Raw genomic sequence first — 23668 nt, forward strand, 5'->3', positions numbered from 1 at the left:
CTGCCTCCCAAGCCGGCCGAGAGCGCTCCTCGTCGGGCACGGCCAGGCGGGCGAATGCCCTGGTCCGTCCGCCCTGTCTAAAAAATAATGGTACAACTCCGAGTGAAGGTATCAATGCGCTGTCGACGCGCGCAGAAGGTGTTAGTACGCCTGTCATTATAGTGCGGACTTTCCATAGCATAGAAAATCGCCACGTTTCAATTTGTGTAACTGAACTTTGTTTCATATCACTGGTCATATAAACCTATGTAAACAGGAAAAACACGGAAGAGTTTGGTCGCATCTAACTACAGCCCCAAAAAATACCATTGGCCATGCTGAGCCTAGCTACATTGCTAACAGGAGTGACAGCGCGTCTGACTGACTGGGAGGTCGCAATACACCATGATGTTCAATGTACGTTAAACACTCTAAAAACGAAACAATTTTCTTGTCATCCAAGACACAAAAACTATTTTGCCGCATTCATCATCATCACGATTCACACTTCTCCATATTCATCTACCCGCTTGTGCTGTACCCGAAAGTTTTTGTGACGTATGATCACGTGACGGCGGCTCTTCCGGTTGTAAAATATGCATATCGGAGCTCGAGCAGAAATGCCATATAATCATCACGAATATAACGATTTTGCTGAATTTAATAGATAATTTTGTATTTGTTGATGCAATTATTTCATATTTTTAATGGAAAGAAACTGATATAGCGTGCATTTATGTTTCATGTCCCATGTCCTTTAAATAAAATTGATTAACACACGGTGGTCTAGCACCGTAGCACTTGTACAGCTCTGCACAAAAGTATCTCGATATGGATGATAAATGTCGTTTTTATCATTCTGTTCATAGACCAGGGAACATCAATATTGCATTATGCATATTATTGTGTTGTGTTTAACAATTGTAACTCCAGTCCGTACCTTCACATCTCGCTATGCCAGTAATACTCAGGTGCTACTTCGAGTTCCTCATCGGCGTGGAATCCAGTTAAAAAAAAACACCATGTCGTAGCAAGCACTCGCGCGGACAGGCAACCCAATCAGACGGGACGCAAGGAGGAGAGGGATTTTACTGGTCATAGAACTATCACAGGTGGTGTAGTGGTTAGCGCTGTCGCCTCACAGCAAGAAGGTCCTGGGTTCGAGCCCCGGGGCTGGTGGAGGGCCTTTCTGTGCGGAGTTTGCATGTTCTCCCCGTGGGTTTCCTCCGGGTGCTCCGGTTTCCCCCACAGTCCAAGGACATGCAGGTTAGGTTAACTGGTGACTCTAAATTGACCGTAGGTGTGAATGTGAGTGTGAATGGTTGTCTGTGTCTATGTGTCAGCCCTGTGATGACCTGGCGACTTGTCCAGGGTGTACCCCGCCTTTCGCCCGTAGTCAGCTGGGATAGGCTCCAGCTTGCCTGCGACCCTGTAGAACAGGATAAAGCGGCTAGAGATAACGAGAATGATAGAACTATCACGTAACAGGTGAATTCAAGAACACACACACGCCCGCGCACACATTCATTGCGCAGTGCGCAAGGGCACTTATTTCTGAAAATTACATCCAAAAGCAGTGTTTTTGAGGGTGCTGAGCTAGTGGGTGCTGAGCTCGTTTTTGGGGGTGCTTGAGCACCCCAAAAAATAGGCTAAACACGCCCCTGTTAGGAGCTCTGAACAAATCAGACAAAATCGCAATGTCTTACGAATCCAGTGTACTACTGAGTGTGAAAAGGACAAAACAAAGACATGCCTGAAGCACCTGCCATGATTAGTTTTCCATTTGTGCTGTTGAGTTAATTAGAGTTTGACTCTTGGTTCACTTTTAGTCATGACACACCTTGCTCCTCTCGCTTTCCCCTTGTTTTTTGGCAAAGTGACACAAACAAATGTTCGCTGCAGTGTCGCTATTATCAATATCTCTGCCTGAGAGATCTGGAGCCGAGCAGTGTGGCTATGCTTCAAAAAAAATGATCTTCTCACTCCAGGACAGATGATCAGGCCAAAGTGACGCCCTTGTCATTGAGCACCCACATGGCTGAGTAGTGCTCTGATATATGAGGTGTGTGTATATGAGCAGAACTCGTCCAATCTCCCTGCCTGGTGATGAATCGCATCAATAGTGTGTGTCACTGGAGAAGGCCGGGCTTGCACAGATCTTATCCTTTCAAACCTCCCTCCCTCATGGCAATACACTGGGGAAGTACAACATTTTCCCTCAGCTATTTTTTAGTCTTTGCCATAGCTGTAATATTTCCTGTTCTTTCACACGGGCTCCCAAACAGCATCTAATGATCATCTTTTCCCCCAAAATGTCCCAAGTGTCATGAAGGAAAGACTTCAGTACCAATGGGAGGTGAAGATACTGTCGAGAGAACCATAAAAATACAAGTACCATACATCAACAAAACTATCTTAAATGATATGGACTCTATTTTAAAATAATTTGTATTCACTTCCAGTCACTTCTTCTGATTTCCTGTTGCTAGGTAGCTTGTTTTCATTTTTGGGTTACTGATAGTGGATGTTAACATTTTAGTTAGAACTAATTAATGAAAAAAACAAATTATTTGTTCAGTAAATACCCTACAGGAGTAGCAACTCTTTTGTTCCACTTATACAACATTGGTTTGCCAATAATTTCAATTTTCTATTTATTAACAGGACACTTTTCATCCTTTTGTACTTACATTTAATATTATAGATATTTCAGCGGGCGGCACGGTGGTGTAGTGGTTAGCGCTGTCGCCTCACAGCAAGAAGGTCCTGGGTTCGAGCCCCGGGGCCGGCGAGGGCCTTTCTGTGCGGAGTTTGCATGTTCTCCCCGTGTCCGCGTGGGTTTCCTCCGGGTGCTCCGGTTTCCCCCACAGTCCAAAGACATGCAGGTTAGGTTAACTGGTGACTCTAAATTGACCGTAGGTGTGAATGTGAGTGTGAATGGTTGTCTGTGTCTATGTGTCAGCCCTGTGATGACCTGGCGACTTGTCCAGGGTGTACCCCGCCTTTCGCCCGTAGTCAGCTGGGATAGGCTCCAGCTTGCCTGCGACCCTGTAGAAGGATAAAGCGGCTAGAGATGAGAATGAGATATTTCAGCACTGCCTAAAAACAGAGCTTGAGTGTATGAGCAAAATATTTATAGGGGCACAAAATCAACCTGAATATTATAATAATAATAATAATAATATAGCACCATGAATGAACCATCAAATTGTCTCATGTTGTGTTTTTCATGTCAATAACTTCCTACATTGTCTTGTGATAGCGAGACCAATAATGAGATGTGCATCGCAGTTACGATACATATTTATTTCCTTTCTTTGATGCCGCATGCCATGCGCCAGAAACAACACGACGACGTTTATTATGCTGTGACTCTGCTGGGTGCCTGGTGGACAGCAGTGAACCAGTGCTTTCACTTTACATCAGTACTATAAAGTTCTCATCTCATTATCTCTAGCCGCTTTATCCTGTTCTACAGGGTCGCAGGCAAGCTGGAGCCTATCCCAGCTGACTACGGGCGAAAGGCGGGGTACACCCTGGACAAGTCGCCAGATCATCACAGGGCTGACACATAGACACAGACAACCATTCACACTCACATTCACACCTACGGTTAATTTAGAGTCACCAGTTAACCTAACCTGCATGTCTTTGGACTGTGGGGGAAACCGGAGCACCTGGAGGAAACCCACGCGGACACGGGGAGAACATGCAAACTCCACACAGAAAGGCCCTCGCTGGCCACGGGGCTCAAACCCAGACCTTCTTGCTGTGAGGCGACAGCGCTAACCACTACACCACTGTGTCGCCTACTATAAAGTCAGCATCCAATATCGAACTTGATCTGTCAAACAGTTGTCTGGTTATAACTCACATCCATACATGTTGGCGCACATGCAGCACCATTAGGACGAACTACCATGCACCTGTTCCTGATTGGAGCTCAATCACAGCATATATATATAAGGACTCTGAGTAACACACAGGCTTTGCCTTGTACTTTGTGTCGCTTTTCTGGTTTTGACCCCATTTGTGTTTTTGGATTGTGAGTATTGTATTACTTCTGATATCTTGTCTGTGCCTCATTTGACCGCTGCCTGTTTTTCAGCTCTGCCTTTGTCTATGTTTTGGACCCATTTGCTGGTGTGTTTTCAATAGAACTTTTCTTGCTCTTTCATCCATATATCACCCTTATATGACAGAAATTATCAACCGTCCAACAAACTAGTGGACTAATAAAACTGCTTTAACTAGTTTTATATGAAACTGTCGTGAATATTTTCTGTAAAATGTGTTAGTGAATAATCGCACTCAGAGGTGGACAAAGTACCCAACTTCATTACTTAAGTCAAAGTACAGATCCCACTGATCAAATGTTACTCCGATACAAATGAAAGTTATCCAGTCAATTTTTTACTTAAGTTAAAGTACTGAAGCACTTGCTTTTAAAAAATACTTAAGAATTAAAAGTACATTTTCTGTCAATGCATTGTTGTATTATTGCCACAACGCTTACAAAACCTAAAGCCGTTACCAAAGACAGAAATGTGAATTCACAAAATGAACGCATACTGTGCCATCATGGTGGTTTAATGTCAAGCTAGCTAGTCAGTGAAGCTCCACCTGACATGCTAGCAAACTCTTCTCAAACTCCAAATCATATTGGGTAGTTAACGCTATTAGAAAAGAAACATTTCTACATTCTGTTTATTTGGCAAGTTTATGCTAAAACATATTTCTGAAAGGACTTCAGATAAGTTAACATTATTCTTGTTAGCATAACTCCATTTTTACATGCTAACTAACAGTGTCCAAGTCAACTAGCTATGTGTAAACGTTAGCCGTGGACAAGGCGATGGCAAGTTGGCAGCCAAATCCATAGAAAGTCATTTAACTAACCAGACTACTGCAGCGTTATTACTAGCTCTAAACACACAGACAACTTTGTTCCAAGCTTTCTCTTGGAATAAAATATTTACATACCTCAATATGCTTCCGCAGGTTGGATGGCGAGTTTTTGTAGGCCGTGATGTGGTTGTTTTCAGCAAACAAAGCAAACATTTAAAACGAAACGAATCTTTAATCCTTTCAGAAAACTGAAACATGGCTTCCAGGTAAAGTCATGGGTGCATGCATTCTCCAGAACTGCCTCCTTCCATTCTGCCATCAACTGATCGAGTTCAAATAATACTGCTGAGAAATCATTGAACTTGATTTTATACAGTCTACGGATGTGACGTGACCCTAGTGATTACTGATGGGCTGTCTCAGTGTCACCTAAGAAAAAAAAAACAATCGTGTTTTAGAAAAGAAAAGAACGTCCACTTTCAAAGCTGCTTCATAGTAACGAGGACCTTGATAGAAATGTATTGGAGTGAAAAGTACGACATTTGCTTTTCAAATGTAGTGAAGTTAAAGTCATACAGTAAATTTACAAAAAATATATACTCAAGTAAAGTACAGATATTCAAAAAGTGTATTTAAGTACAGTACTCAAGTAAATGTACTTCGTTACTGTCCACCTCTGATCCCACATTAATTCCTTCAACTGCTGGATAAAACCGAATCTTATGTGAATAATGATATAAATTGCATTGTCCAGTGGTCAAGTGTTAATGAGATGCGTTGCCTTGTACTTACGATCAGGTTCCCTGTTGTGGGTCGCGTATGCATACATGTCAACCTATACGGAATGTCCGTATTTTATACGGATTTGATTCAATAAACGTAGTATACAGGCATACAAATAAAGTTATACGGATTCTTTAAAAAAAAATTCAATATTTATTTAGAGCTATAATCAATTCCCATGATGATAAAAGAGCGCATAACATTTACAAACGTACTGTACACCACAGAAAGCACAAACAGCCAGTAAAGAGTCTTATGAAATCACGCGTTATCTTGTGGTAGCGAGACTTCGTTCCACTTTTGATCATGCGCACACCGCATTGCGAGAATCCCGCCAACCGGGAAGTAACATTTTGTTTGAAAAGCGTATTTCCACCTGAGCGACTTTCACTAGCGACTGAAAAGATTCTGAATGGGCACTCCGGCAAGATCAACACAGACACTTGCTGTGACATGCAGCCTAGTGAGGTATTGGTGCAGACTGCTAAAAAAAGCTGTCATGGAGTACAATTCAGAACATTAGAGTGACACTTTGTGTTTTTGTCAAACATTGGAGCTTTGTGTTCATTCTGAAGGTTTATTGTTATTAATATTGAATAAAAAGTAACTTGGATATATCATTGTTAATTATCATTCAAATTTTAGGTAAATTATTTTAATTTGCATCTTGTAAGGATTTTATAAGGGAAATACAGATTTTGGAGGTTGGTTATACAGGTTTGATTGACCAAAGGTTGACATGTATGCGTATGTCATTTATTGTTCATACATATGTGAGTACATAAGGACATCCAAAGCCATGGAGCTCTGCTCCCATGGGAGCTCTGCAATTATGGAACATCCGTCAAACAAGTTCCTGTTCTCACTTACATTATCCATCCATCCATTATCCATAACTGCTTATCCTGTGCAAGGTTGCAGGCAAGCTGGAGCCTATCCCAGCTGACTATGGGTGAGAGGTGGGGTACACCCTAGACAAGTCGCCAGGTCATCACAGGGCTGACATAGAAAGACAAACAACCATTCACATTCAATTCACACCTACAGTCAATTTAGAGCCACCAATTAGCCTAACCTGCATGTCTTTGGACTGTGGGGGAAACCGGAGCACTCGGAGGAAACCCACGTGGACACGGGGAAAACATGCAAACTCCACACAGAAAGGCCCCTGTCTTGCACTGGGCTCGAACCCAGAACCTTCTTGCTATGAGGCGACAGTGTTAACCACTACACCACTGTGCCACCCTGGCTTACATTATAGAAGCTATAACCAGTCCTTTACTCGCTGAACTCTCTTTTTCTTTCTCTTTAATGAGACAAAAAACACAGCTCATCATTTAATTTATTGCTAACTTAATACTACTGATACTTTATACAATTGTTTACAGACAAGTGTTGCAATAATTTTCCCCACACAACACTGTTCTGTTATCCTGCATAGACAATGTGCATTTTCCTATGTATTTATTGCCCTATGCTCATCTTACACTGTTTTGCATTTGCATTTTATGCAGTTCTGTCTACTGCTGTTTCAGTGCACTGCTCTGGTTCAATCCAATGTATACAAGCTATATTACATTACATTACATTACATTACAGGCATTTAGCAGACAGTCTTATTCAGAGTGATGTACAACATACACAGAGCAGTCTGGGTAGCAGTACGGGTTAGGTGCCTTGCTCAAGGGCCCTTCAGCCATTCCTGCTGGTTCAGGGAATCAAACCGGTGACCTTTTGGTCCCAAAGCTGCTTCTCTAACTACAACCCCGATTCCAAAAAAGTTGGGATAAAGTGTAAATTGTAAATAAAAACGGAATGCAGTAATTTGCAAATCTTAAAAACTGATATTGTATTCACAATAGAACATAGACAACATATCAAATGTCGAAAGTGAGACATTTTGAAATTTCATGCCAAATATTGGCTCATTTGAAATTTCATGACAGCAACACATCTCAAAAAAGTTGGGACAGGGGCAATAAGAGGCTGGAAAAGTTAAAGGTACAAAAAAGGAACAGCTGGAGGACCAAACTGCAACTCATTAGGTCAATTGGCAATAGGTCATTAACATGACTGGGTATAAAAAGAGCATCTTGGAGTGGCAGCGGCTCTCAGAAGTAAAGATGGGAAGAGGATCACCAATCCCCCTAATTCTGCACCGACATATAGTGAAGCAATATCAGAAAGGAGTTCAACAGTGTAAAATTGCAGAGTTTGAACATATCATCATCTACAGTGCATAATATCATCAAAAGATTCAAAGAATCTGGAAGAATCTCTGTGCGTAAGGGTCAAGGCCGGAAAACCATACTGGGTGCCCGTGATCTTCGGGCCCTTAGACGGCACTGCATCACATACAGGCGTGCTTCTGTATTGGAAATCACAAAATGGGCTCAGGAATATTTCCAGAGAACATTATCTGTGAACGCAATTTACCGTGCCATCCGCCGTTGCCAGCTAAAACTCTATAGTTCAAAGAAAAAGCCGTATCTAAACATGATCCAGAAGCGCAGACGTCTTCTCTGGGCCAAGGCTCATTTAAAATGGACTGTGGCAAAGTGGAAAACTGTTCTGTGGTCAGGCGAATCAAAATTTGAAGTTCTTTATGGAAATCAGGGACGCCGTGTCATTCGGACTAAAGAGGAGAAGGACGACCCAAGTTGTTATCAGCGCTCAGTTCAGAAGCCTGCATCTCTGATGGTACGGGGTTGCATTAGTGCGTGTGGCATGGGCAGCTTACACATCTGGAAAGACACCATCAATGCTGAAAGGTATATCCAGGTTCTAGAGCAACATATGCTCCCATCCAGACGACGTCTCTTTCAGGGAAGACCTTGCATTTTCCAACATGACAATGCCAAACCGCATACTGCATCAATTACAGCATCATGGCTGCGTAGAAGAAGGGTCCGGGTACTGAACTGGCCAGCCTGCAGTCCAGATCTTTCACCCACAGAAAACATTTGGCGCATCATAAAACGGAAGATACGACAAAAAAGACCTAAGAGAGTTGAGCAACTAGAATCCTACATTAGACAAGAATGGGTTAACATTCCTATCCCTAAACTTGAGCAACTTGTCTCCTCAGTCCCCAGACGTTTACAGACTGTTGTAAAGAGAAAAGGGGATGTCTCACAGTGGCAAACATGGCCTTGTCCCAACTTTTTTGAGATGTGTTGTTGTCATGAAATTTAAAATCACCTAATTTTTCTCTTTAAATGATGCATTTTCTCAGTTTAAACATTTGATATGTCATCTATGTTCTATTCTGAATAAAATATGGAATTTTGAAACTTCCACATTATTGCATTCCGTTTTTATTTACAATTTGTACTTTGTCCCAACTTTTTTGGAATCGGGGGTTGTACTAGGCCATGGCTTCCCACATATGCAGAGGAATCACAGTAAAACCCACTTGAACTTAAACTTCTTGAGAACTTGTACTCTATCCAGAAGACTTTCCTGTGGCAGGAAACATGTTACCGCTTTACTTCTGACTGTACAAAGCACTGACATGTACTGTACAGAAACCTCTCCTTACAGAAATCATCATATCAACCTTTACGGATATTTTTAATCAGGCTGCACATCGATCTAAATTATGTCAGATTATAGAAAAATCACTCTGACCAATCAGAATCCAGAATCCAACAGTGCTGCAGTATATGAAATATGAAATTACAGCATTATAGAAATTACTTCTGACAGCCGTAAATGTTGCTGTCTGTTACAATCACTGTAAATGTAGGCAGTTAAAAAAAATCAAACTCGAAGTCTTGCCCAATTTACAAAAAAAGGGGGAAAAAAACGGTGATGTTTTTCAGATACAAATTTAATGTACTTCTATAAGTTGTTTTACAACTGAATGACAGAAAGGGCAGAGTTTTTATTGGGCAAATAAAGCACAAATTTAGATATAGAATAGATTCAGAGGGGAATTGTGGGAGATTGCTTTGCAGACTGCTAGGAAACAAAGGCAGAATTGGAGAAAATGAGAGATGCGAGTTCAAGGTCGCATCCCTGCAGTTTGGGTGCATGCCATTACAAATAAAAAAAAAAGCAGATGTCAGATATTATTGGTATTAATGCAGTGGTTCTTTGTTGATAACAAGGTCTATTCAGCAATAAAACATTGGCTTGACAAATAAAATATAATAACTGTCAGACTGTCGGGAAATCGCTTTACTTTTCTGTGATAAAGCACTCAAGGATGGAGAAATGTGCAATGGGAATGAATTGTGCAGCATACAGTACTGGGTTTTGGTGCCATGTTTTACTGTACGTATTTACGTTATGTTTAATTAAAAGGTAAAAATGCTAAGCTAAAATTATATCTAGTACTTATTATATCCACATTCACCGGATATGAGCAATCATGTGATCTGATTGGCAACTCTACTCTACTACTAGGATATCAGGTCATGTACAATGAGTAGAGAAAAACAAAAAATGGCGGCGTGTTGCTGAACCAACCAAGGACAAAATAAAAACTCTACTTAAAAACAAAATACAAAAAAGGAACAAAATATGTAATGAAAATATTTGATGGGAAGAGCGCATCTTTTTTTTTTTTCCAGAATTATCGCATTTTTCACAAATTGCTCCTGTCATTTCGCTGGTTTGTTTACATTCTAAGCAGAAACGATTTTGTCGGATGTTTTGTATGAAGTTTTTATTTATCGAATTTGCACAAAATAAAAATGTTCCGTTTCTCAAAATCGAGTGAATGTGGATAGAATAAAACAGTTATTCCACTCAATCTCATTGTACATGGCTTATAACCAACTTGGCACTATGAGCCTCGTCAGCTATCAGCTCATGTATGACTCAATTTCGTGGAATAACTGTTAATTATTTGTATTGTCTTGAGCGTGTTGGCACAAAATATTCACGGTCAATAATCTTATCTATGTATACCTGCTATTTTTCAGGATGTATAGTTACTTACACACCCAACTCCAAATATTACCAACAGTATAAGCAATTAGAAGGTCACTCAGTAGAGTGCATACCACCACCAAGTCACATATTATGAACATCAAAATCAAGTCACTTGATCCTAGGATAATGCTAACGCTGTCCACCAAATTTAATCCAAATCCATTTGGTATTTTTTGAGTTACATTAGGAACAGACAAAAAAAATCCTGGCTCCACATACACTACCGTTCAAAAGTTTGGGGTCACTTTGAAATGTCCTTATTTTTGAAAGAAAAGCACTGTTCTTTTCAATGAAGATCACTTTAAACTAATCAGAAATCCACTCTATACATTGATAATGTGGTAAATGACTATTCTAGCTGCAAATGTCTGGTTTTTGGTGCAATATCTCCATAGGTGTATAGAGGCCCATTTCCAGCAACTCTCACTCCAGTGTTCTAATGGTACAATGTGTTTGCTCATTGCCTCAGAAGGCTAATGGATGATTAGAAAACCCTTGTACAATCATGTTAGCACAGCTGAAAACAGTTGAGCTCTTTAGAGAAGCTATAAAACTGACCTTCCTTTGAGCAGATTGAGTTTCTGGAGCATCACATTTGTGGGGTCGATTAAATATTCAAAATGGCCAGAAAAACGTCTTGACTATATTTTCTATTCATTTTACAACTTATGGTGGTAAATAAAAGTGTGACTTTTCATGGAAAACACAAAATTGTCTGGGTGACCCCAAACTTTTGAACGGTAGTGTACATATCCGGATTTACATCAAAATGTAATCAATTGTTCCTCGGCCTATGATTCACCTTTTCTTAAAATTTCATCAAAATCTGTTCACTAGCTTTTGAGTTATATTGGGAACAAACAAACAAACAGAGGAGAAAACATAACCCCCTCCAACAAAGTTGGTGAAGGTAAAAATTCAAACCGTATAAAAACTCATCGCATTATGGCACCAAGTACTTATTCTGGAGAGATTTACTCCTTCCAGGTTTGGAACTGGTAATTATTACATACCTACAGTATGTATTTACGAAATACTAAGCACTTATTGTACTGCAGAGGTGGACAAAGTACCCAACACTTAAGTCAAAGTACAGTACAGATCCCACTAGTCAAATATTACTCTGATACAAGTGAAAGTTGTCCAGTGAAATTTTTACTTAAGTACTGAAGTACTTGTTTTTAAAAATACTTAAGTATCAGAAGTACATTTTCTGTCAACGCACTGTTGTATTATTGCCACAATGCTTTCAAATGCCTCTGAAACAACCAACTGGATTTACTGACTAACTTGCAGAGCCTGTAGAATAAACACAGATTATGCTAAAACATATTTCTGAAAGGACTTCAGATAAGTTAACATTATTCATGTTTGCGTAACTCCATTTATACATGCTAACAGTGTCCATGTTAACTAGCTGTGTGTTAACGTTAGCTGTGGACAAGGCTACGGCAACTTGGCGGGCAAATCCATAGAAAGTCATTTGACTAAACAGACAGCATAGCTATTGCAACATTATCGGTAGCTCGAAAAGCACGGACAACTTCGTTGCAAGCTTTCTCTTGGAATAAAACGTTTCCAGACCTCAATATGCTTCGGATGGCAAGTTTTTGTAGGTCGTGATGTGATTCGTTTTAGGCAACCAAAGCAAACAATTAAAACAAAATGAATCTTTAATCCGTACAGAAAACTGAAACATGCGTTCATGGGCGCGTGCATTCCCCAGAAGAACCGCCTCCTTCCATTCTGCCATCAACTAATCGAGTTCAAATAACGCTGCTGAGAAATCATTGAACTTGATCTTATCCAGTCGATGGACAGGACGTGACCCTAGTGATTACTGATCAGCTGTCGCAGTGCCATACAGTGTTGGGAGTAACGCGTTACAAAAGTAACGAATTACTGTAATGCATTGCTTTTTGCAGTAACGCGGTAATGTGAGGCATGACAGAAAAAATTTGGTAATATTTTACTCGGTACAAATGTCAGTAACGCACGTTACAATGCATTTTTAACCTGGAATGAAGTGGTGGGTTTTTTTTCCTTCATACAAATTCGCCAAAATCACGCGAGATCAGCAGAGGTGAAACGTCCGCGCAAAATGTTTCACTTCCTTTTCCTTTAGGCTAGTCAGACAGAAGAGAGAGATGAGTGAACCTGCAGCTGATCTAACGGCGGATAGCACATTCTCCAGATGGGCACACGCCCATTACTTTAAGTTTGTGAAAAATAAGGATGTGAAGAACATCGTAGTCAAATGCACTTTGTGTGCTAAACCTAAAGAACGGTTCACTTCCTGAAATAGCACCAGTAATTTAACTAAACATTTACAGAGGTGTCGTAGTAACATGAAGTTAGCAAGGAAGCAAGCGGAGGATGAGAGTGGCGATAAAATCACAAAGCAGCCAGAATTAACGTTCTGCCGCTCTGAGATGCTCCTTCAGCCTCAGGAGGTTTGGAGACTTGTGGCGGAGTATGTTGTTGAAGATATGCTGACAGTTTGGTTACATTTTTGTCCTGTATAACTGAGTTGTTTTTTTTTCTGGTCGGATGTCAGACTAAAGTGATCGAGCTGCCTTTCCTTCGAGGGCTAATACAGTATGCCTAAGCACTTCATCTCATCTCATCTCATTATCTCTAGCCGCTTTATCCTGTTCTACAGGGTCGCAGGCAAGCTGGAGCCTATCCCAGCTGACTACGGGCGAAAAGCGGGGTACACCCTGGACAAGTCGCCAGGTCATCACAGGGCTGACACATAGACACAGACAACCATTCACACTCACATTCACACCTACGGTCAATTTAGAGTCACCAGTTAACCTAACCTGCATGTCTTTGGACTGTGGGGGAAACCGGAGCACCCGGAGGAAACCCACACGGACACGGGGAGAACATGCAAACTCCGCACAGAAAGGCCCTCGCCGGCCGCGGGGCTCAAACCCGGACCTTCTTGCTGTGAGGCGACAGCGCTAACCACTACACCACCGCTAAGCACTTCAGTATCATTAAAAGCACTTTGATTTTGTTATTTCTAATTCTGTTTTTCGAAATATGACTGGGTAGCCTCATATAGCTAATAATCATTGTCTAGCCGTGATTTAAAAGGCTTGTGGGGTTTTTTCAGGCCAGTTTTATTGTAGGCTACGATTTGCCATAATATGTTCATTTTTGTTAAATTTCTGAAATGGAGTCATATCCCTTAGGGCTAATCTTTTTTTTTTTTATGAAGCATAAACTCTGCTTAAAGGGATAGTTCGGGATTTTTGACATGAATCTGTATGGCATCCCCATCAATAGTGTCGTGCAAACACACTGACTTACCCCTGACAGCATCCTGTGAGTCCAGTTCTTGTCCAGTTCTTGTCCAGACGAAAGTAGTCCGGCAAGTTTGTGGGGGTCACGAAAGTAAAACATTCTTCGTCTCAAAACAGTACGTGTTCAAAAGAGTGATATATTTGCATCACAAAACCGTTGCCAAATAAAAAGTCAGACCTCGAAATCGCTTGGCACTATTTTCTCTCCCTTCTTATCACTGCGCGCTGCCGCCAGGTGACAGCCACGGCTGTTTCATTCATTGTTTACTGCTAGCAAAGTTAGCGACAACATGTCTGACTACGACAGCGACGTTGAAAACATTGACTTCATCTCACAGCCAAAGGGATATCTTTATGAACCCGAATATACAGATGAAGAAATTCGCCAGATGGAGTTAGAACGGGCAGAGAGAGAAAGGGTGGACAGAGAAGTGGAAGAAGGTGAAGCTGGAGCCGCAGCTTGTTAGCGCCGCTGATCTGAACTCCTAATCACTGCCAAACAATGGGAAAGGTGTTGATTCCTGCGCAGATGTCAACATGACAGCGCGCAGTGATACCGAGGGAGACAAAATATAGCGCCAAATAATTGCGAGGTCTGACTTTTTATTTGGCAACGGTTTTGTGATGCAAATATATCACTCTTTTGGACACGTACTGTTTTGAGAAGAAAAACGTTTTACTTTCGTGACCCCAACAAACTTGCCGGACTACTTTCGTCTGGACCAAAACTAGACAAGAACTGGACTCACAGGATGCTGTCGGGGGTAAGTCAGTGTGTTTGCATGACACTGTTGACGGGGATGCCATACAGATTCATGTCAAAATCCCGAACTATTGCTTTAATGCTGTAAACTTGAAAACAATAAAGGCATAGAAATGTTAATTTTGTATCCTGTCATATCTTTAGACATTACAATACAATACAGTTCAATTAATGTTAATATGAATAGGCCTAAAGTTACAGTATTTTTATCACAATTTGCCAGACTTTCACCTTTTGTCTGTTCTTGCGATGATTGTTCCTTGTATTGTGCCATGAGCCGTCACTGTGGCTATTATATTCTAGTGTTTTTAACCATAAGCCGAGCTCGGTCAGATACCACATCACCTTCCATCGGATGTGTGATGAGCTAATTGAGCGTCTTGAGCTACATTAAGGCTACGTTCACACTGCAGGCTGAAGTGACTCAAATCCAATCTTTTCGCCCATATGTGACCTGTATCCGATCTTTTATTGACAATATGAACGACACAGATCCGATTTTTTCAAATCCGACCCAGGCCGTTTGGATATGTGGTCCTAATTCCGATTCCTATCCGCTCTTTTCATATGCGACTTCAGTCTGAACCGCCAGGTCGCATTCATCCGACTTACACGTCATCAACAAGCCCCAAACGTCACTATTCTGCGCTGAAGTAGGCGGCGGGTCTCTCAAAAAAGTTACAACAACATGGCGCATAATCACGGGCGCAGATAGAGGGTGGGATTCGTCCCACCCAGATTTAAATTCACCTCGTTCGGTCCCCCCCACTTACAGGGAGGAAAAAACGTGTATGCTGTCTTTCTTTGCATAAGGCAAACCTCACGGAAAAATCAAAAGACTAATTACCATTCGGTTTATTGAGGTGCATGGCAGTGTATACAGTTGCAACAACTCACATAAAACAAAGACTGATATTCGGTTGGTTGAGCTGCGCAGACTGCGCAGGTTGCGAGCTCGAGCTTGGTTGCTATGGTTACTAACAACAAGTTTGACAGGCATATCGGGGTTGGGGTTGGTTTGCTGGCAGCTTTGTCCCCCCTCCCAGTTTTTTGTCCCTCCCAGTTCAAAAAACGTATCTGCGCCCCTGCGCATGACATCAATGCGAGGGACGCTTCGGGCTGTGAAGGTTCTGAATCTTCTCAATGGAAGGACGCAGAGGTTAGGGAGCTGATTTCCATTTGGGGGGATGCAGCTATTCAAGCTAGATTGGATGGATCATACCGCAACCGGGCGGTTTTACTTCCGTAAACACTGGCCATGCTCACTGCGTGTGACGTCGTCGTATCCTGCAATGCGCATGCGGAACACTTTTAGGTCGCTTTTCGTTCATACTGAGGATCACATACAAGTCGCATATATTTGTTAATGTGAACGACCTCACAAAAAAATCGGATTTCACAAAAAAATCGGAATTGAGCATTAAGCCTTGCAGTGTGAACGTAGCGTTAGATTGCCAAATCCATACTTCCAGTTATTTTGGTGAGAGTAACTTCTTAAAAGTAATGCAATGGTAGTGTAATGCCTTACATTTTAAATACAGTAATATTGTAATGTAACTAATTACTTTAAAATGACAGTAACAAGTAATAAATAATGCAAAACAGTTTTGAAGTAACTTGCCCAACACTGGTGCCACATGCGAAAAAAAAATCACGTTTTCGAAAAAAAAAACTAGTGCTGTCAAGCGATTAAAATATTTAATCGCGATTAATGTCGCGACTGTCATAGTTAACTCGCGATTAATCGCAATTTAATCGCACATTTTTGTCACATGAAAAAACATTGTCATTCTCTTATCAGCATAAAAAAGTGAATGGGCTTGCTTTGTACCAATGTTTTTTTTTTTTTTTTTTATTGCAGAGCATGACACGTCTTGTCACAGCCACTGACATCCATAACTTCCATATTAGATGAGAAAACCAAGGGATGAAAAATAAAAGTGCATACTGTGAAAATTAAAAAAAAATTTTATTTTACTCTCCATTAGTTTCTTTTGAAGAGAAGTATTTGCCATAAAAGAAGAAAAAAAAACAGATAACAAAAATAAAAACATTCATCATACGTTCAAAAACGTTCATCATAGTGTGGCACTGTATTCTGTAATTCTCACTGCTTATAACTCTACACCCCCCCGGTGGAGATGAGCTGGGAGACTGAAGGAACAGTATTGAAAAGTATTTTTCCAGTCTCACCTGTGAAAGGTAATCCCATGTGATCTCGTTTGGACGGTAAACCTGTTGGTACAGTTAAACGCAGCACATGAATGAGGCATCTTTATTCTCTGCTACTGTCTAGACGCTATACCAGAGACGGTTGAAGAATCTCCACTTTGCCCCATCCAATATGGCGGCGAGGATGTTTATATGTCTATGCCTTTCTCTATCACTCACACGTACTCTTATTGAAGCAGCGCGCGACAAGCCTCAACAGGAACTACGGGTGACTCGCAGGGCCAAATTAGAATTTGCGTTAACGGCACTATTTTTTTTAATCGCGTTAACGCGTTATTATTGCGTTAACTTTGACAGCACTAAAAAAAAAAAAACACATCCACTTTCAAAGCTGCTTCATCATAACGAGGACCTTGATAGAAATGTAGTGGAGTGAAAAGTACGATATTTGTCTTTCAAATGTAGTGAAGTTAAAGTCATACGTTTCCAAAAAAAATAAATAATACTCAAGTAAAGTACAGATACTCAAAAAGTGTATTTAAGTACGGTACTAAATGTACCGTACCTAAAGGAAGGAAGGAATCCTGTTTGGGAACCACAGGATTTCATCTCTGCTTTTTGCGGATGATGTTGTCCTGTTGGCTTCTTCAAACCAGGACCTTCAGCATGCACTGGGGCGGTTTGCAGTCGAGTGTGAAGCGGCTGGGATGAGAATCAGCACCTCCAAGTCCGAGGCCATGGTTCTCGACCGGAAAAGGGTGGCTTGCCCTCTCCAGGTTGGTGGAGAAGTCCTGCCTCAAGTGGAGGAGTTTAAGTATCTCGGGATCTTGTTCACGAGTGAGGGAAGGATGGAGCGTGAGATCGACAGGCGGATCGGTGCAGCCTCCGCAGTGATGCGGTCGCTTTACCGGTCCGTCGTGGTGAAGAAGGAGCTGAGCCAAAAGGCGAAGCTCTCAATTTACCGGTCGATCTACGTTCCGACTCTCACCTATGGTCATGAGCTTTGGGTAATGACAGAAAGAACAAGATCACGGATACAAGTGGCTGAAATGAGTTTCCTTCGCAGGGTGGCTGGGCGCTCCCTTAGAGATAGGGTGAGAAGCACAGTCACTCGGGAGGAGCTCGGAGTAGAGCCGCTGCTCCTCCACATCGAGAGGAACCAGCTGAGGTGGCTCGGGCATCTTTTTCGGATGCCTCCTGGACGCCTCCCTGGGGAGGTGTTCCAGGCATGTCCCCCCGGGAGGAGGCCCCGGGGAAGACCCAGGACACGCTGGAGGGACTATGTCTCTTGGCTGGCCTGGGAACGCCTCGGTGTTCTTCCCGAGGAGCTGGCCGAGGTGTCTGGGGAAAGGGAAGTTTGGGCTTCCATGCTTAGACTGCTGCCTCCGCGACCCGGTCCTGGATAAGCGGAAGAAGACGAGACGAGACGAGACTAAATGTACTTCATTACCGTCCACCTCTGTTGTACTGTAAATAAAAGTGAAAGTACAAAATACACACGCCATTTTGAGCAACAATGCTCTAAGCATCACTCTTACTGTGTGTTTTTTTTTTAACTTAGGAAAGCAAATGTAGAATATGAGGACTCATGATCAATTTGATTGTTTGTCTGTGTATTTGCGAGCAATTAAATGTGCGTCAGTTTCTACATAGCTGACCGTGATGTGACATTGCACATTCAGGCTACGTTTACATTAGACCGTATCTGTCTCGTTTTCTTCGCGGATGCACTGTCCGTTTACATTAAACCCCCTGGAAACGCCAGGAAACGGGAATCCGCCAGCGTCCACGTATTCAATCCAGATAGTGTCAGCTCCGGTGCTGTGTAAACATTCAGAATACGCGGATACGCTGTGCTGAGCTCTAGCTGGCGTCTCATTGGACAACGTCACTGTGACATCCACCTTCCTGATTCGCTGGCGTTGGTCATGTGACGCGAATGCTGAAAAACGGCGCAGACTTCCGCCTTGTATCACCTTTCATTAAAGAGTATAAAAGTATGAAAATACTGCAAATACTGATGCAAATACTGCCCATTGTGTAGTTATGATTGTCTTTAGGCTTGCCATCCTTCCACTTGCAAGTGGTAAATGATATGCGCTGGGATCACACACACAGCGGCTCAGTCCCAAATCACTGCTCGTGCGCTTCACTCGCGCGCTCTGTGAGCTGCGCAGGGCCGGAGTGCGCACCCTCCAGAGGGCACTCGCTGTTCAGGGCGGAGTGATTTGGAGCGCAGGATGCCTGCGGAGCCGAGCGTATCCGTGTATTAGGCTTGCCATCCGTCTACTTGCAAGTGGTGAGCCTTGCGCGGCTTGCCATCCTTCTACTTGCAAGTGGTGAGCCTTGCGCATGCCCTAAATGCACTGGGATCATATTACGCGCCATCTGAAATGCACTGGGATCATGTTACGCGCCGTCTAAAGTCATGTGATTAGCGTATCCGTGTATTGGCATTGCTGTGTGCACGGCTAACGGTTTTAGTGTAAACGCGAATCGTTTTAAGAACGTTAATCTGATGATCCGCTGATTCAACGTAATGTAAACGTAGCCTCAAGCACACTGATTGTCTCTATCAGGCAAAGATTTAAAAAAAAAAAAAGAAAATTAAACACAATGTGAAGTCTGTCATGTAACTTGTATTTTTTCCCATTTTCTCTTGTAGTGGCAAACATTCTGTGGCGAGAGGAAGGTACCGTATATCATGTATTCTTTTGTTGCCATTCAGTCACATATTCCACCTACAGTATCTCCGTAGATTTATTGGTGTTATTCCATGTAATATTGAGACGCCAGTTTATTGGGTACATATCAATATAATATAGTATCCAGTTGGCAAATTGCAAAAGTGTCACTAAGGTGAGTTCAGACAGAATCAGGAGGTTTGGAAGGAAGGAATGTAGCTACAAAAAAATATATATATATACATAAATAGTGCAGGAAAAAAAAAACTCATAAGCCAGATAGTTAGCTAGCAAGCTTAATTAATTTGAAAAAATTGTAATGGAACTTATTATTATTATTATTATTATTATTATTATTATTAAAGTCTCCAGAACTCTTGTTTTGCTCATTAAATGCTACAATACTCCAATGGATTAGCAAGGCAAGGCAAGGCAAGTTTATTTATATAGCACATTTCATACAAAGTGGCAGTTCAATGTGCTCTACAGAAGTAAAAGCAAAACAGTAAAAACTATAGAAAATAAAATTACATAAAATAAATGGGGAAGAAAATTAATAAGAATTAAACAATAGTAGAAATAAAATAATAAAATGAGATAAAAGTTCAATTAAAAAAAAAACAGCAGAATAAAATAGAATAAAAGTTAAGTAAAATTTAAAACATGGAGAGACTGTAAAAGTAAAGAGTTTAAAACATGTAGAGATGGCGATATTAATAATTTAGCAGAAAGCATCTGAAAACAGCTTGGTCTTTAGTCTAGATTTGAAGCTGCCAACAGCAGGAGCATTTTTGATGTCCTCTGGCAGTTGGTTCCATAGCTGTACTGCATAGTAGTAGCTAAAAGCATTACCAATACATAAATAAATAAATAAATAAATAAATAAATGTAAAACTCATAACCATCTGCTTTTGTGCAAGCTTCTATTTATTTATTTATTTATTTATTATTCTGCCACAGCAGCGTGATCTTTAAATCTGACATTCAACAGATCTAAATGTCCATCATAAATTAATTACATAACAATATTACCCGAACAGCAGGAGCACTGAATTACAGTTTTACAAGCAAAATTGTTCCCCCCCCCCACCACCACCACCACCCTGTGAGGCGGCATCCTTTCACAAATCCCTCTTAAATCAAGTCCTTTAATTATCTAATAAACTGGAAACTCGGTGTATTTTCTGGTTTTAACATAACTCCTGCTGTTGTTTGCTAACTGGAACATATCTCTCCTGCTCCAGGTCTGGGTATTGGGAACATGTTTTATGTTTTTTATGAGGACGGCATCAAAGTGATCCAGCCAGTGGCCTGTGAGATCCAGAGACACATCAAACCCAGCGAGAAGCTCCTCAGCCTGCAGGTGAGTGCTCTCTCATTAAAAGAGCATGCCTTGGTTCTATCATCTCTATGTATGAAAGAAGCCACAGGTTTGACGTCCTCTAGGGTTTTTCAATGAATAAATCGGAACATTCCTGAGAGGGGTTCGACAAGATACTTCAATATAAAATCTCATCTCATTATCTCTAGCCGCTTTATCCTGTTCTACAGGGTCGCAGGCATCACAGGGCTGATACATAGACACAGACAACCATTCACACTCACATTCACACCTACGGTCAATTTAGAGTCACCAGTTAACCTAACCTGCATGTCTTTGGACTGTGGGGGAAACCGGAGCACCCGGAGGAAACCCACGCGGACACGGGGAGAACATGCAAACTCCGCACAGAAAGGCCCTCGCCGGCCACGGGGCTCGAACCCGGACAGCACTAATGACAATGTTTACTTTGTTGTGCAACAAACATTAGTTGCTGATCAAGTGCTATTTTGGCACTATATTGTTTAAACCTGTACTGTTTATCTGAAGCTTATGTTCAAGTGGTGAACGTATACATCACGAGTGAGTGAAGCGAATGACTGATATATTTTTCAACACAAAGAAAAACTTCATATCTTCGTGCCACTGTGTAATGTTCTTTTTTATTTTATATAGACATTTCCACACACACACACACATTATATATATATATATATGCGCAAGTTAATCAAAAGAATTTTGATTTTGAACCGGTTTGTCATTTTAACAACGCACATCCAATCAGCAGAAAATTCTGGGAGTGACGTCATGGGAGTTAAATATCGGGAATTATTATACATACAGTGGTGCTTGAAAGTTTGTGAACCCTTTAGAGTTTTCTATATTTCTGCATTAATATGACTTAAAACATCATCAGATTTTCACACAAGTCCTAAAAGTAGATAAAGAGAACCCAGTTAAACAAATGAGACAAAAATATTATACTTGGTCATTTATTTGTTGAGGAAAATGATCCAATGTTACATATCTGTCAGTGGCAAAAGTATGTGAACCTCTAGGATTAGCAGTTAATTTGAAGGTGAAATTAGAGTCAGGTGTTTTCAATCAATGGGATGACAATCACATGTGAGTGGGCACCCTGTTTTATTTAAAGAACAGGGATCTATCAAAGTCTGATCTTCACAACACATGTTTGTGGAAGTGTATCATGGCACGAACGAAAGAGATTTCTGAGGACCTCAGAAAAAGTGTTGTTGATGCTCATCAGGCTGGAAAAGGTTACAAAACCATCTCTAAAGAGTTTGGACTCCACCAATCCACAGTCGGACAGATTGTGTACAAATGGAGGAAATTCAAGACCATTGTTACCCTCTCCAGGAGTGGTTGACCAACAAAGATCACTCCAAGAGCAAGGCGTGTAATGGTCAGCGAGGTCACAAAGGACCCCAGGGTAACTTCTAAGCAACTGAAGGCCTCTCTCACATTGGATAATGTTAATGTTCATGAGTCCACCATCAGGAGAACACTGAACAACAATGGTGTGCATGGCAGGGTTGCAAGGAGAAAGCCACTGCTCTCCAAAAAGAACATTGCTGCTCATCTGCAGTTTGCTAAAGATCACGTGGACAAGCCAGAAGGCTATTGGAAAAATACTTTGTGGACGGATGAGACCAAAATAGAACTTTTTGGTTTCAACGAGAAGCATTATGTTTGGAGAAAGGAAAACACTACATTCCAGCATAAGAACCTTATCCCATCTGTGAAACATAGTGGTGGTAGTATCATGGTTTGGGCCTGTTTTGCTGCATCTGGGCCAGGACGGCTTGCCATCATTGATGGAACAATGAATTCTGAATTATACCAGCGAATTCTAAAGGAAAATGTCAGGACATCTGTCCATGAACTGAATCTCAAGAGAAGGTGGGTCATGCAGCAAGACAACGACCCTAAGCACACAAGTCGTTCTACCAAAGAACGGTTAAAGAAGAATAAAGCTAATGTTTTGGAATGGCCAAGTCAAAGTCCTGACCTTAATCCAATCGAAATGTTGCAGAAGGACCTGAAGCGAGCAGTTCATGTGAGGAAACCCACCAACATCCCAGAGTTGAAGCTGTTCTGTATGGAGGAATGGACTAAAATTCCTCCAAGCCGGTGTGCAGGACTGATCAATAGTTACTGGAAGCATTTAGTTGCAGTTATTGCTGCACAAGGGGGTCACATCAGATACTGAAAGCAAAGGTTCACATACTTTTGCCACTGACAGATATGTAATATTGGATCATTTTCCTCAATAAATAAATGACCAAGTATAATATTTTTGTCTCATTTGTTTAATTGGGTTCTCTTATCTACTTTTATGACTTGTGTGAAAATCTGATGATGTTTTAGGTTATATTTCTGCAGAAACATAGAAAATCCTAAAGGGTTCACAAACTTTCAAGCACCACTGTACAGGACACTTTTTCAGTGGAATAAAAGCATGTGTTCTATTCCCTTCTAGCAGGTTTCATTCATTTAATTCGATAGCATGCAATATTGCTCCAATATCCCTTTTTCTACGTGTATTACGTCACTGTACCCAATGGAGAATGAGCATTGAACACGGGCGATTGCTCTAAGACAACGAGGGAGGCTCAGCCTCCTCTAAAAATGATGAACATCGTGTAGGATGAATTGCGCTAGGCTTATGTTATAGCCGACCTTATAACATTGCTATTTCAGATCCAGAATCATAGAAATATATGTGCTCAACCCAACTATAGTGCGAAATCATTCCGTTATAACTTTCCCCAGTTCGCCTAATGTGTGCGTGAGTTTTTCCCCCTCGTGACAGCGCGATGCAGCCCAGCCTCAGTGGACTTCA

The 23668-nt window shown here is 41.4% G+C and overlaps 1 protein-coding gene across 1 annotated transcript in view; it reads left to right on the forward strand.

The window, feature by feature from the left end:
• The window catches only part of fstl5 (follistatin-like 5), a 427630-nt gene that overhangs the window by 343567 nt on the left and 60395 nt on the right, over positions 1-23668 (forward strand). The window contains exons 13-14 of the mRNA XM_060926685.1: positions 19466-19492; positions 20729-20847. Of these exons, the coding sequence (XP_060782668.1) occupies positions 19466-19492; positions 20729-20847 (146 nt within the window). The remainder of the gene's footprint in view (positions 1-19465; positions 19493-20728; positions 20848-23668) is intronic.

The sequence above is a fragment of the Neoarius graeffei genome, chromosome 8, assembly GCF_027579695.1.
Source record: "Neoarius graeffei isolate fNeoGra1 chromosome 8, fNeoGra1.pri, whole genome shotgun sequence".
In the NCBI taxonomy this organism is placed as follows: domain Eukaryota; kingdom Metazoa; phylum Chordata; class Actinopteri; order Siluriformes; family Ariidae; genus Neoarius; species Neoarius graeffei.